Source organism: Physeter macrocephalus, chromosome 15 (genome assembly GCF_002837175.3).
Source record: "Physeter macrocephalus isolate SW-GA chromosome 15, ASM283717v5, whole genome shotgun sequence".
In the NCBI taxonomy this organism is placed as follows: Eukaryota; Metazoa; Chordata; class Mammalia; order Artiodactyla; family Physeteridae; genus Physeter; species Physeter macrocephalus.
In genome coordinates, this window is record NC_041228.1 from 14,650,816 (window position 1) to 14,665,350 (window position 14,535).

General features: G+C 47.5%; 1 protein-coding gene across 7 annotated transcripts in view; it reads left to right on the forward strand.

Annotated features, from left to right (window-relative positions):
* MTSS1 (MTSS I-BAR domain containing 1) overlaps window positions 1-14,535 on the forward strand; it is a 167,563-nt gene that overhangs the window by 133,132 nt on the left and 19,896 nt on the right. For 4 of the 7 annotated variants that reach the window (XM_028500583.2, XM_055091237.1, XM_028500589.2 and 1 more), the window contains 3 exons: window positions 1,891-1,982; window positions 3,361-3,435; window positions 7,456-7,467. In XM_028500583.2, the coding sequence (XP_028356384.1) occupies window positions 1,891-1,982; window positions 3,361-3,435; window positions 7,456-7,467 (179 nt within the window). The remainder of the gene's footprint in view (window positions 1-1,890; window positions 1,983-3,360; window positions 3,436-7,455; window positions 7,468-14,535) is intronic. The other 3 variants (XM_024129442.3, XM_028500590.2, XM_024129443.3) reach the window with 1 other exon arrangement.

The following is a 14,535-nucleotide window of genomic DNA, read 5'->3' on the forward strand; positions in this document are numbered from 1 at the left end:
TCTGTGTGTCTCTCCTCACGCTTCATCAGTGTGAGGCGCCGAGCACCCTGCTGAGACCTCTGGGTCCCCCAGCCCTGCAGGAACCTCATAGGAAGAGGAGCTGCCGTGCTGGAGAGTGAGGCGTGCACTGCCGTCCTGTTACCCGGGACCTGTGTACGTCCTCCAGGCCCGCCGAGGAGGGCAGGCATGGCTCATAGAACCTTCCACACTGCCAGCCTCTTGTCTGTTTCACCAGCGTCCAGGATGGGTAGAAATGGCAGTGGCTGGCACGGGGGTCTACAGTCACCAGTGTTCCAGTGAGAGTGGGACGTTCTCCCAAACAGACCAGCATAATTCAGCATTTCTGCACAGCTCTGCTTTGTGAATTGCAAGTTGCGTGAGAGGCTGTCACGGTGGAATCCCTCTAACCCTCTTGCAGGACCACCTCAGGAGGCTGCAGAATGCAGCGGGAAGCACCTAGTCTTGGAGTCAGCTGGGCCTAGGTTTGAACCCCGGGCTGGCCGCTGACATGCTGTAATCTTGGGCTGGGCTCTCAGCCCGTCAGATGGGCGTAGGAATCTCTGAAGGGTTCTTGTGCAGATGCACGCGGCGTCCACACAGTGGAAAGCACCTGCTGGAGCGTGTGATAAAATCTGGCTTCCTCCTTCCCTCCTCGCCCCTGGGGAGTGCTCCCCGTGATGGCACCCCCTGCGCCTCCTCCCACACACAGGTCATCTTGTTTATTCTGGGGCCAGTCCTGTGACACCTCATTCCATTTTAGTGATGAAGAGATGCCAATTCAACAGCCACTGTGTATTGAGCACCTACTATATGCCGGCATTGTCTTAGGTGTACAGGGCATAGCCCTGAGTAGGAAACACATCCTGCACTCTTGAAGCTTACGCTCCAGACACTATATAAACCTGATAGAATGTCAAGCGGTGATGAATGACACAGGAGTAGGAACACACGGGGTGAGGTAGGTGGCGGCTCTTGAACACAGGCTGGTTAGGGAGCGTCTCTGTTCAGAAGGAAGATTTGGACAGAGAGCTGGAGGAAGTGAGGCCAGAGGATGCGCGTGCGATGGGGGTGGTGCCACTAGACCCTGGTAAGAGAAGAGGGGGGTGTGGTACCAAAAGCTTGGAGATTTTCAGGAGGCCCAGGATCAAAAAGCAGTCTGAGAATATCTTTGTTGCAGTTCTCACCAATGCCATTCAGAAAGTTTATGGGCATTCTCTAAGTTCTCCACAACATCTCTGTAATGTAGGATCGGGCCGATTCTGCTTGCATTGCACAAAAAACCCCGGCTCCCCTGACTCATGATTCCTCTCTGTTGGGAGCTACCTTTCCACTCATTTAACTGCAGTCTGTTTGGGAGAGTGCACAAAATAAGAAGGGATGTACCTGGAGACCCCTCACCCCTCCGATCCTCCCTGGGCTGTCCACAGTCTACGTTCATGACTTATCCTGAATGCACATCAGAATCATTTGGGCCTTTTTTCAAAAAGGTAATGCTGGCCCCCCACCCTCCAAGTTTCTCTCAGGTATGGGGTGAGGCCCAGGTGTCCTCACCTTTTAAAAGCTCTCCAGCTGGTTCCCTTGTGCAGCCAGAGGTGTGACCCCACTGATCTGCAGCACTGCTTGTTAATAGAGTGTGGGAATGGAGAAAGGGGCCGTGAGAAGAGGTCACGCCCACCAGTCACGTGTGCAGCTTCTTAGCAGTCATTGAAAAGCCTCCTGAGGACACAGTTGCTGTGAAATTGGGGGATTTGGATGTGAACTTGGGCTTAGTATGCTGCCTTGTCTTGCTTCAGGTAATTGTGATTCAGGTACGTTTTGACAACTGAGTGTAAACCTTGACAACAGAATGTGTCTGTTTAATGTCTCCTTTTCTTTCTCCTTTGGTACAAGTGCTTTAATCGATTGTCTGATAAACCCGCTTCAAGAGCAGATGGAAGAATGGAAGAAAGTGGCCAACCAGCTGGATAAGGACCACGCAAAAGGTACTGGGCAAGGCGGCTGATGCGTATTAGTCTCAGGTGGCATGTTGCCGGCTGCTGCCTGTGCCTCTGCTGGGTTCATTGATGTCACCCTGAGGACCTGCTCTTTCCCCTCTGCTCCTGTGGACATCTCAGTGTTGGAGGATGAGGGGTCAAAAGTGATCCCATTGCAGGACTCAGTGCTGGGTTTTGGGCATGAAGCATCACTCAGTGGGTAGCCTGATCGCGCTCTGTGACATTAATTGTGGTCAGCTGAACTGAAAGTGATTTGTAACAGCAGGCTTAAATGCCAGAGACACACTTAGGGCATTTCAGTACATTGTGAAAACCACACTTTTAATGATGTAAGCGAACCTTCAACCAGTGGGTCTCAGTACCTCATGTGCTAGGTCTGGGGATAGAATGGTCCAGGCAGACGCCACCCCTGTCAGTCGTCCTGGAGCCGAAGGATGGGGTGCTGGTGGTATGGAAGGGGCAGGAGACCTTGCTCCACGGATCATACAACCTGCAGTAAGTGTGGTGGAGGGAAAGCGTGTGGGCAGATCTGAGGGGATGAAACCGGAAAGGGTTGACTAATAGGTGCTACCAAGAGCGTATAAGAGAGAGCCCTGCTCTGACAGGCTCAGGGCTGGTGGGAGGGAAAGGTCGGGGATGGCTTTGTGGGAACTGGTCCAGTTGGCGATTAGTTGATGAGGGTAGCAAAGGAGAGAAGTATCAGAGGTGACTGTCATTTCAGATGTTCATGCCTGGGTGACGGAGATGCCAACAACAGAGATGGAAAAGTCCAGAGTGGGTGTAGGCTGGTGGGGGAAGAGGCAGTGGCCGGTGGGGGTGTGAGTCACGTGGGCTGCCCCTCCTCCGTGTCCGCAGTGTCTGGCCTTGGTACTCGTGTGAAAGTAAGGCAGCTGGGCCTTGCCCAGTTCTTTTCCATGTGGTCTAGTTTCTCCTGCTGTAGCCTGAGGGGCTCTTTTCTGAATTGTAACATCTGGCCGGCATCTTGCCACGTGGGTTCTCTTTGGAATGGAGCACTGTGGATTTGGGCCTTGGGAAAGTAGATAATACTGAAAATATTTCCTGATACTTAAGCTGAGAAATTGTGAATTTTAAAATTTTTATTAAAATGTTCCCGGGTACCATGTTTCCTCAGAGCTGGTATGAATAAGTACCGCAGGGAAAGCCCCCTGTGCATTTTGTTGGTTTTCGTGTTCATAGCCCCTTTGCTGTAAAATGTCCTCATGAGATTTTTATCATTTCGTATTCCAGTAAAGCTATTTATTGTGTGTCATGGTTTATGCTTTGGGTGATGAAAGTAGTGGCTGTTGCTAAAGTGTTTTCTGTTGAGCTAAGTGGTAAAATTATTCAATATTCTGCTTTCTCTTAGAATATAAAAAAGCTCGCCAAGAGATAAAAAAGAAGTCCTCAGATACGCTGAAACTGCAGAAGAAAGCAAAAAAAGGTAATTCTGCAAATTCTGCTGTTAATGTGTTACTTGGGGAAAATGAGCACGTGCTTGATTTTTCTTTGGAGAGTCTTCAGTCAGACTGCCTTACATGTAGTGGTCCTGTGAACAGATAGGAGCTAATAGAATCATCTGAACTGAAGTCCCAAAGTGCAGAATATCTATTAATTTGAGACCCTTGCAAAGTTGTACTTGACTCATTCCTTCCCCCCACCTGGTCTCCAACATTTGACAGTTTCCATGCTTATTGTGCATTGTGATGAGACCTGTACATTTCTTGGAAGCCTTGGGATAATGCATAAAAGCCTCTTTGCAAATGTTGTATAGTAATTATTGCAGAAATTATGTCATTTTCTCCTCTATCCTTCACAGCCTATAATCTCTGAAACCCTTTATTAAGGCTCGTGAGAATGTTAGAAAAGGCTGCAGTAGGAGCCGGGAATCATTGCTGTGCAGGGAGATTTTTCATGGTGTTCATGAGGGTGGGAGCTGGATACGGAAGATGAGACTGCTGGTGCAAGATGCCCCTCCTCCCCCCCAGCTGATTGTCATTTGCAAACCAGTTAATTATCAGACCCATGACCCAGCTTTGCTCTTCCGGCTTGAACCGGGAGTTTTAAGAGAAAAATCTGGCTCCATCCACTTTGAAAGCATGCGTAACATTTTACTAAGACCTAACAAGATGTAGGGACTCTCTCTCGAACTTGAGCAGGTGACATTCCCTCTCGACTAATTCTTCTTGATACCACGATTTGGAATTTGCTGCATCACAACTGATAAAATGGGTTTTGTCCCCCCCATCAGGATGCTCTGTGGGTGGGTAGTAGTTAGCGTTTGTTTGAGACAACAACTTTTTAAGGTAGAAATCCCCAAAACCAAATTTCCTCTTTCCTAAGCAAGCAGTTCTTATTTGGAATTAAACATCTGGAGAGATGGGATTCTTTGGTAGAAGAGGGGCGAGGACAGGACAAGGTTTTCAAGCTTTGGCATTTCTGAAAAATGTCCCCCCAGTTCTTATAATAACCAGGAGACCATTTCAAGGTAAAGACAGCAGGATATTCACCCACGATCGGTTTTTCTGTTAGTATTGGCAACATTTGCTTCTTTTGGATGTGTTTTCCTGGTCTTGGTGCTTCTGTAGTTTATGTTCTACCTAACTCAGGTGCCTCAGAGCTAGCATTCGACAAGTGGAATAGGGTTTGTGGCCGGTAACATTTTAGTGAGTCTAAAGGTAAATGTAAATGAAACTGCCACCATATTACATTGAATCTGAGGTTCCATAAAAGAACAGGATGGTAAAAACTTGGAGCTGAACTCGACCTAGTTGACAACATGCCAGCTTTGAGATAGGAGAGATTAATGAGTTTGGAGAGAGGCTCCAAGGAAGATCTGTGGCTTGGAAAAGGTTTGGGAATTTGGTGAAAAGGATGAGGTTAGAAAAAGTAGCGGTTTTCCTTTCTCTCTTCCAGAGTTTTCTTTTCAGAGGCCTTAAGTTCTTGCCTGCAGTGATAATCCTTTTATCTGAATTTCTACATGGAGGCTGAAACAGTCTTCATCTGTCACTCAAAGTCACTGGCATTCTCCAATTAGCAGAATTTGGACCTACAGGGGATGCCTGATAGGTTGATTGCAGTGCAACACAAAAGGAAGTTGCTGGTAATTAGACTTGCCCAGCTCTGCTTTGGCTGCCTAGAGAGGATAACAAGCTTCCCATTAAGGCGCTGGATAGAAAGATTCAGGACACATGGAGGTGCCAGACTGTATAACATGAGGGGACGCTTCTGGTCCTGGGACTCGAGAATAATTGGCTTTTAGTTGTGAGGTTTCTTGGGGGCATTTGGGCCTGAAGGCTGAGACAGTAGAGGCTGTGATCAGGGGTTTCTGAAGCATCCATCTTTTCAGCCCCAGTTGTATATCTGATGGTCTTGGGCACCATATCCTTTCCAGACAAGGTAGCAGTGATGGTGTTCTTACGCCAAGTCAGATCAGTAGCTTAGAATGTTCTGGAAGATTTTCTAGATACTCCAGTGAACAACCAGAAAACAGTTTTTGTTTCTTTCCTTTATAAAAGAAATTTTTTCCAAAATATGTAAGTGCCTTTTAAACCTCACATTTGTATATTTCTGGGGTGAATGGAGCTTTCTAGGAGGTACCAGAGTTATCATTCTGAGTGAATGTTATGAAGTGCTCTCCTAGAAGCAGTATGGCCTGAGAATGGAAACAATACAAGCTAAGGGCTGGAAGAAATCTGGTTATCTGAGACTCCCAGGTATTTTGGGCTCTGGTTAGCTGCAGTTTCCCTTTTTGCCTAAATGCCTCTCTGTCGGTTTCATCTCCCTCAGGTGCTCAAGTGGTAGCTTCCTAGACTCTTGACTTGTAAAGTGTTGGTAGTTCCTTCTGAGATTTATCCAATGCTTTGGATACATTTTTTTTTTTTTGTCCTGATAGAACTGAATCTGGTTTATACAGTGCAATAATCACTTCCTCTTAAATATGTTTTCAGAAGGTCATCTGACAGCTTTCTGCCATCCTTTTTCCAAAACTGTGATCTTTGATCTAAAAAAATCTTCTGACTCTCCTTTTCAAAGTTTAAACGCCTTTATGCATTTAAGCATGGTTCTGGCACTTCCCTTTGACCTAGGCGGGCACATATGGGGTGTTATTTTTGTGTGTGACTAATTTACCTTAACTTTCACTCTGCAGCTGTATCACCTTTTGCCACATTCTTTGTTTGACTCTTTTTTACTATGCTATAGAAGGGCAATTTGTACTCTAAAAATATTTAAATATCACTGTCAAAAAACTCTTAATGGTTTTTGGGGTTTGATTAGACTTTATCTTAAAATCATTTTAAAACAACTTGACATATGCTCCAACTGTGGGTGAATGTACCTATTTTTGTGGAAAGCAGGCTATTGAACACCTACCGGGCGTAAAAACTAGGCAGGGAGTGGGGGCTGGAGGGATGGTCCCCGCCCTCCGAGAAGCTCCAGGCCCGCGCCCAGGGTCAGTGCACGGGGCAGAGCCGCCTTGTTGAGTGGTCACGGGGACAAGACAGGGGCAGCCAGGAGGGTGGGGAGGGCGTGTGGAGCTGACCCAGAAGTTCTGAGTGGCATCTCCTGAACCCTCATCGAGCCCTGCTGCTTGACGTCAGCTCGTGACCCTTGAGGTCCTCCTAGAGCTGGTTGTAACCCAACTGGAGGAAGTAAGAGAGGATCAGAGGTGGGAACCATTTTATGCTGTTTGCCCACTTCTGCCACTTTACTGTACAGTCAGTAAGCCTTATTTCTCATTTCGTTAACTCCCATATTATTATTAATTTTAATTAAAAAATTAATTATGGTAAAGCCTTCTGTTTCCATCTGTAACTACTAAAAGTTTGTCAGAGACTTTGAAGGAGGGAACTGGAACATTTTAATATGTTAACCCTTGAGCCTGACGTTGAAATAGTTGTTTTCACCAGAGGCTGCAAAGCTAATATTATAAACCTAATAAACAAGACTCCCAGAGTCCCAAATTAGCATATTATTTGCTATTATACAAAAATTTTAAGTTCTTTAGTTTTTAAAAAATTTTTTTAATTTTCATTTTCACCCCAGCTTGAACTTTCGATCCTGGTTTCCCTAGTTACTTTTCAAGTTACAATAAATTACACTTGAAAGCTCTTCTTGTTAAAGCATCTTAATTGGCTTCTTAGAGGAATATAGTCTTCATCTCTCTTTTTAAGAAAAAACCTTGCTGCCTTCTCTAGGGGTGCTGATTGCTAACTAGGAAGATGTCTGTTTAGATGGGAAGGAAAGACTATTAGCGAGTCAGGGAAGGGAACTTGGCTTTGCAGCTCTTGGTGGATGTGGGTTTAATCGCCCCAATGTAAAATTTGGTGGCAAGCCACGGACTGTTTTAACACATGAAAGAAAGGTAAGACTGCTACTCGAATACCAGTTTGACTTTATTATTTTCCTTTTTGTGTCAATTGTGTATCCTGCACTTTCTCACCGCACGTCCCCCCCCTGCCAGTGGACGCTCTCGGTAAGTCTGTCATCCTGAATCTCTGGTGGCTGGTCACGGTGTGGTCCTTACTGTGGGCTTTCCGTGGTTGTCCAGACCTATGCTAGTTGCCCCAGTTTTCCTGCCAGTTCAGAACAATCAATGGTGCCTACTTAATCTTCCGTAACTTAAGAAAACTCTGTGTGTGTGTTTCAATCAATCATTTTCTTTCTTTGAAGTTTGGCCCTTTAATGGGTTAGCTCAACATTCTAAGAGTCTTTGCATCCTCATAATTCAGCATTAGACTCATGGAAAAAAGAAATACAGAGTGACTTAACCCCTCCTTTCCACAGGAAATAAATATAACTATACATACATATCTAAGTGTATATGTGTGTATTTATATCACAGACAAAACGTGGAGAGCTACGCTAAATAACTCCTCAAAATAATTCCCAAATCGGATTTGGTTGTATTAAGCTTGCCACATATCTTTAACTTTGTCCCCCCAGGACCATATAGTTTTTTTTAAAACCAACCATTTATTTTTAAAAAATCAAAAGTATTTCTTATTTCAGCAGAGTTTGTGGAATGCTTCATTTCAAAGGTATCAGATCTTCAAATTCAGTAATCAGAATGATTCTTCTTGACTGAAAATTGACCCTCATTCTGTGGGTGACAACGCTACTAAAAACCTCAAGTCGCTTTCGGTGTCTCGTGGCTGTCGCTGTGTCTCGGAAAGGTCTGTCTGTGAGCTGTCCGTGTAGTTTATCTTGCCTGCGTGTGCCCTAGTGTTCTCTGAGCCTTTGCACTGAGCAGCTCCAAAGAGGTTTTTGCGTCGGATTCTGTCACCTACGATGAACCCGAACCACACAGGTCCCCTCTGACAGGTGGGGCTGGGGTGACCAGCTGTCGCGGGGGACACAGCTCTGCCTCCCTCCCGTCACGTTGATGTTGGGATAGCGTTCCCCACCTTTTAAAGGTGATAATCCTCTCCAGTCCTCAGTGCTGTGGTTCTGAGACAGCTTGAACAGTTTTTAGTGCACCTTTGGGAGGAAGGTAAGACACAGCCATTCTTTTGCTTATCGTGATAAAATTCATATAACATAAAATGCACGGTTTTAACCATCTTAAAGTGTACATTTCAGTGGCTCTAGTGCATTCTCAATGCTGTGCAACCATCACTACTGTCTAATTTCAGAACGTTTTCATCACCCCAGAAAGAAATCCCTTTCCTTTTAAAGCTGTCGTGCCCCATTCTCCCTCCCCCAGCCTGTGACAACTGTTCATCTGCTTTCTGTCTCTATGGATTTGCCTATTCTGGACATTTCGTAGAAAGGGAATCATACAATATGTGGCCTATTTTGAGGACACAGAGTTGTACTAGAACCTTTGCTTGAAAGCCTGGCATGAGTCTGTGGAGTAAATGGGGCATGGGAACCACGCAGCCTTTGGTGACTAAGATTCTGCTCATCTTAGGGAGAATCTCTGCGGCCCCCTCTAGCTCTCTGTCTTGCAGGGGCCCGTTCACAGCGCTAAGCCACAGTGACATATGATTATAGCAGTGAACTTGGGCGTAAAAACTTCAGAAAGCTGTGTGGCTTGAAGCCCTCATAAATTTTAGTTCACAAGTTTTAAATCACGTTTGAACTTGGAGATGTGTATTTTAACAAAGTTTCATGGTAGTTAAAATGTCCTGGTTTAACAAAAGAAGAAAATAATATGTATATACAGAACTTTCCCTCTGTCAGTTAGAAGTATTTACCTTGAATCTTGCATAAGCAATGACTGGGGGCCTCCACAGGGGAGAAATTTACAACTCAATAAAGTGTACGGAGCCAGGGATACGCTGTTCCCTCCAGAAATTGAGACTCTAGCGGAAGGAAACCAATTATAGTCGTTCCTCGGTATCCGAGGGGCATTGGTTCCAGGACCTGCCTCAGACTTTGAGATGCTCAAGTCCTATAGTCCGCCCTCCGTGTCCACGGTTCCGCACCTGCGCATTCAACCAAGGATTGTGAACATAGCGCACGATCCGTGGTTGGTCGCATCCACGGATGCGGAACCTGTGGATTTGGAAGCCGATTCCATATTGGAAAAGATCCATACATAAGTGGACCCGTGTTCAACCCCGTGTTATTCCAGGGTCAGCTGTAGTTTAGTCTGGTGAGCTCAGCACCATGATGGGTATAAGCAGAACGTGTAGCAGCCGGGCAAAAGGCGCAAGGAACCCGTGTGCGCTTGGTGTGGGTGGGTGGCGAGGAAGGTGAAGAGGGATCCGCTGGCGGAGGATGGGACGAGGGCTGCTCAAGGTAGAGGGGACAGCGTGAGCCATCACCATTTAGACTGGAGCACCAGAACCGTGGGAAGGGTGACCATGCTGCACAGGGGGAGTGTGGGTGATACCCCAAGTCGGCTTTTGGGGAGACTGCCAGTTCCACCTTGGGTGGACTGAGAAACCACAGTGACACCCTGTGTCAGCCTCAGCTACCTGCCTCCAGATGTTTCTATCACTCGGCCCCATTTCTGATGAGACCCCATACTGGACTCACCTTCTCCACCCATCACCCTTCTTTTCTTCCATGCGGAGAAAGCAAAAAGCCTGTGCGATGCTGAATCCTTTCCACTGGCGCAGTGGTTTCTGCGGCCCCTGGCTGCATCAGGGTGAATGTTTGCATTTCCTCACCCATTTCTTCTGTGTTTACAAAACTGGCAAAAACCACGCTCAGGACGCCCCAGAAACTGCAGTCAGTGAGTGGATCACTCTCCCTGCCTCAGTGGTGCAAACTGAGTATGTCTCAGCCACCTCCATCCACTCCCCCTTCGGTTTTTGAAAAGGAGTGTAGCCCTGGGAGCCCTCTTGCCCAGAGGGAACTCCCACCTACAAATCTGAAGTCTGGGTTATCTGGTCGTGGGTCCGCTGACTTTCTCGCCGGGCACAGTGCAGAGGCTTCTTTGCCCCGTTCCTACTGCCGAGTTAGGGGAGGTGGAGGAGAAACAGACTGCTCAGAAGGCGGTGTGGCCTCTGCACAAAGAGACCCTCTCAGCGGTTGAGCCCGTCTGTCGTGGGTGTGCCTGCAGGAGTGGTCAGGAATTGTCATGCCCCCAGGACCTCCCGGGCCCTGGAGTCAGCATGGAGCCAAGCGCGGCCCGCCCCGTATTGCCGGTGATCTAGGTTGCAAGACCCAGCCCTGGAAGGAGGCAGCGACCCCCAGCGATCTCCTCTGGATGTTTCCTCCGACCACCTCCCCGTGATGCATGTCAGCTGTCTGCAAAGGGACAACCGAAAATAACAACGGTCCTTTCTGAATGCTGACGTGAGGTGGTGAAAAGAGCTGGTCCGTGATTCCAGGAGTCTTCCCCACTTCCCGCTCACCTCCAGTGGGCATCCCTGGAGGGGGATGGATTGGCACACCAGGGCGATTGGGAAAAGGGTACTTTGAGCCCAAACCCATGATTGTTCTCTATTGGAACTAAAGCTGGAAAAGTTCCTTCTGAGGTCAAGGGGGTGACTGTAAATGCAGACGGATGAACACTTAGACCTCCAGGGGTTGTTTGACCGCTTGTATGTAGCCTTGTGGTCTTTCTGGATATTTAGATGCAACTGCACATAACATAGCAGTGAAGATTATTGAGTCACTGCTTCATCCTAGGCTTGGGAAAGGTGTTAGAGGAGTGCACACATTTAATTATGCAGGAAATAATTGAATGGGTACAGTTTTACTATATGGGGCAACCTGTGTGAAATGGACTTTTTAATGAGTCAGTGTTAGAGAACCACAGCCTGACATAAGGTTCTGGCCGTAGGAATGCCAGGTAAAGCAGTCAGCAGAGAGGAGAGAGAAGGGAGAGGTCCGTGGGTGATGCAGCCGACCGGGCCAGCCTGTGCTGAAGGGCCGATGGGGGAAAAGCATAACGAAGGGGCAGCCCGACTCCTTCTATCTTAGTCCAAGCAGCAGTGGTCAAACTTTACTTTTTAGACCCCGGGTGGCATTCGGAACGCTGTACCTCACTGCAGTCAACAGAGATGTTGGAATCTAACCCAAGAAGTTCCTGAAAGGGACTGTTGCATTTTGAGATGAAAGCATGTAGTCCTCGGAGGCCAGGGGACTCATTCGTCATACTTCACACCGGGGAATTCTAGGTAAAAACAGACCAAACAGATCCCCCCGAGGCCCAGAGCTACAAGCTCCCTTCCTTCGCAGAGCTGGTCTCTGGGAAAGCCTTGCCCCGACGCAGCTCATCAAGTGCCTTGCTTGTGACTCTGGCTGCAGATGGCTGATTGCGGGAGCGGAAACAGATGCCCTGAAACGTCCCTGTGCATGACGAGACTGTTGTCAAGGTTTGGAGCCCTGGCTTCCCTGTGGCTGCATTTAGAAGCTGGGAAGATGCATTTACAGTGGGGTGGGGGGCGGGGGGCAGGGAGCGCGCCCAGCAGGAGCCCAGTGCTTTTTCTCGGTGTGAATTTTGCCGGAGGACAGAAAGGACGACGTGCTTGAAATAGCGATCCCTTGCACAACGTGGTTTTGATTTACCCCGAGAACGCTGAGCCGGTGGTGCGGGTGCAGGACTGGATGGCCGGGGTGTAGTCCTGCCTTTCTTGAGTTGCAAGCCATTCACAGTTTTCGGGGGGTTAATTGCTTCACTTCCGGCGCCTCTCTTTCATTCATGCATCCCCAGTGACCGCCGCAGAGCCAGCCCTGTGAGGCAAGCACGCATCTTCGCTCATTCAGGAAGTAGATATAAAGTGCCTCCTCTGCGCTACACCCCCAGGCAGCCATGGAAACAGAAGGAGCCTCTGCCCTCAAGCCGTCCCCAGGATGGCGGAGGCCTTTATGTTCTCCCATCAGTCCTCTGACACCAACAGGGTGTCCTGCAAGTCACATCAGTTCAGGTACTAACTACCCGGAGTTGGCTTAGCTAAGGACTCAGTCCCACAAGACTTCCTCCTCTTCAAGATTCACCAGCCACAAGTGGGGGTCCGCAGGCTACCCACCCACCCAGCCCATCTCAAATTTAGGCTCTCACGTGAACCCCCTCAGGTTTGACAATTTGTTATAAGGACTCACAGAGCTCAGGAAAGCACGGTACTTACAGCTGCTGACTTACTACAAAGGAAACCAGTGAGCGTCCAGGTGAAGAGCTCCATAGGATGCAAGGTGGGGCGGAGGTGGGCACAGAGCTTCTGTGCCCTCGCCAGGCATGCTGATGGATTCACTGGAGCTCGCCGCTTCAGAGTTTTTGTCGCGTTTTATCGTTACGGAGGCATGCTGTCCCCTGCTGCGGTGCCCCGCGTTAGAAGGAGGACTTCGGAGATGCTGTGCGACTGCCGATGGCACCTGCCACTTCCCGAGCGCTGACCACGTGCTGGCCGTTGTGCTGAATGCTCTAGTGAATAAGTCCATTTGGTTGGTCTTACAACAACCATGTGAACCCGGTACTGTTTTTTATATTTAACAGATGAGTGGAAACTGAGGCACAGACTGTTGAAAGAATAACAGAAATTGAGTTTGTTTGAAAATGTTTTAAGTCAAAAGAAAAAGAAAATGGTTAAGTCCAAAAGCTTCCAATCTTATCTGATCAAATCTCTCTCTCTTTTGATTTCTGGTTGGTTTTGCTTTGGGGAATCGATCAAAAACCACTGCAGGATATTAAGAGTAGAAGATAATATACGTAGCGATAATCAGGATAGCCGCCTTTTGGTGGAAAAAGAGAATTTTCCACTCCAGATTCTAATCTCCAGCATCACCTTGCATGTCTGTTTCTGAAACTATACCCCCATGTTTCAGTATTTATATCCCGTCTTCCATTGACTTCAGATGCCATCAGTTGTAAGATGCACTATTATTTTCTGAACGATGAAAAAAGAAAAAAAAAGGCCGATTACACGATGACATCCCCACTGACTGTAAGACATCTTAACTTGTAAAGTATAAACGTGAAAAAGTGGCATCTTCAGATGAAATACGGTATTTGCATGAGTGTGTCAGGGACAGATGGAAGTCATTTTGTGGGGTTCCAATGGCTTCTCCATACGTCTGTCTGGGGGAAAAGAGGACTTCGGATGTGTTCCTGACGGTGAGCTTGGCCCAGTGTGTCTTGGGTTGGTTCTTGCCCGTTGGAAAGCCCTTTGCCTGCGTCTGGCTTGGTTCAGCCACGAGGCTCAGGTGTGGGCTGCAGTGTGTGTAGGAAGAGGCTGGGAGGTTCCAGATAATGCTAATCACTTGACTGGCTTTTTGATCAGGCGGTTACTATGTAGAACGTTTAGCCCCTTCCGCCTTGTTCCCAGGGTTTATGTTTGTTGTGAGCATGAAGCTACAAAGAATGGGGGCTTCTGAATGAGAAAGACGGAGGGTTGCATCTGTCTGCGCCCATTCCTAGCTCAGGGACTTGCAAGCCACCCTAGTTCCCTCGGTCTCAGTTTCCCCCTCTGCCAAATGGGGGTGTTAGTTCCTGCATTGACGTTTATGTGTATGTAGATTAAGGAAAATTGAAATGTAAGTGTTGGGAAAATATGGGATCTTGGTTTCATTCCAGAAAGCTTTGTGACCTCTATCTACTTTAAAAAAAAAAAATCAAATCTTTTCTCCTTTAGAGGTGCTGCTTTCGCCCATGACATGGTACCCATTAATAGTGCTTTGCCCCAGGAGCATTTTCTGTAAAGGGAATAATCATAAGACGTCCCCTGTTCGGGGAGTAAGGGGCTGCTGGCTGTTGTTTAGCGGAATTCTCCAGCATGAATCCAACCAAGACCTGGAAACCAGCAGGGGGAAAAAAATTCTCGAGACTGAGTTGACTTAGATTTTCCAGAAAAGGTCACAAGCAATGCTTTGCTCAGGAATTTTGTCTGGAAAGCCTGTTTAAGGCACCTCCTCTCTTCTTTTGGCTGATGGACAGCCCTGGAATTTGCTCATTTTCCATTGTTAGGCCGTTTAAGGGCATGATGGTTGAGCCAGTGAGCAAACTCAGATCAGGCTATTGTATCAGTGCCTCATTCATTCGCAAATATTTGAGTACCTGCCTTATAAGCAGGTGTGCTGACAGAGAAGATACAGCACTGAGCAAAAATAGTTGTGCTTTCTGTCCTCGTGGGGCTTCCTGATCAGTAGG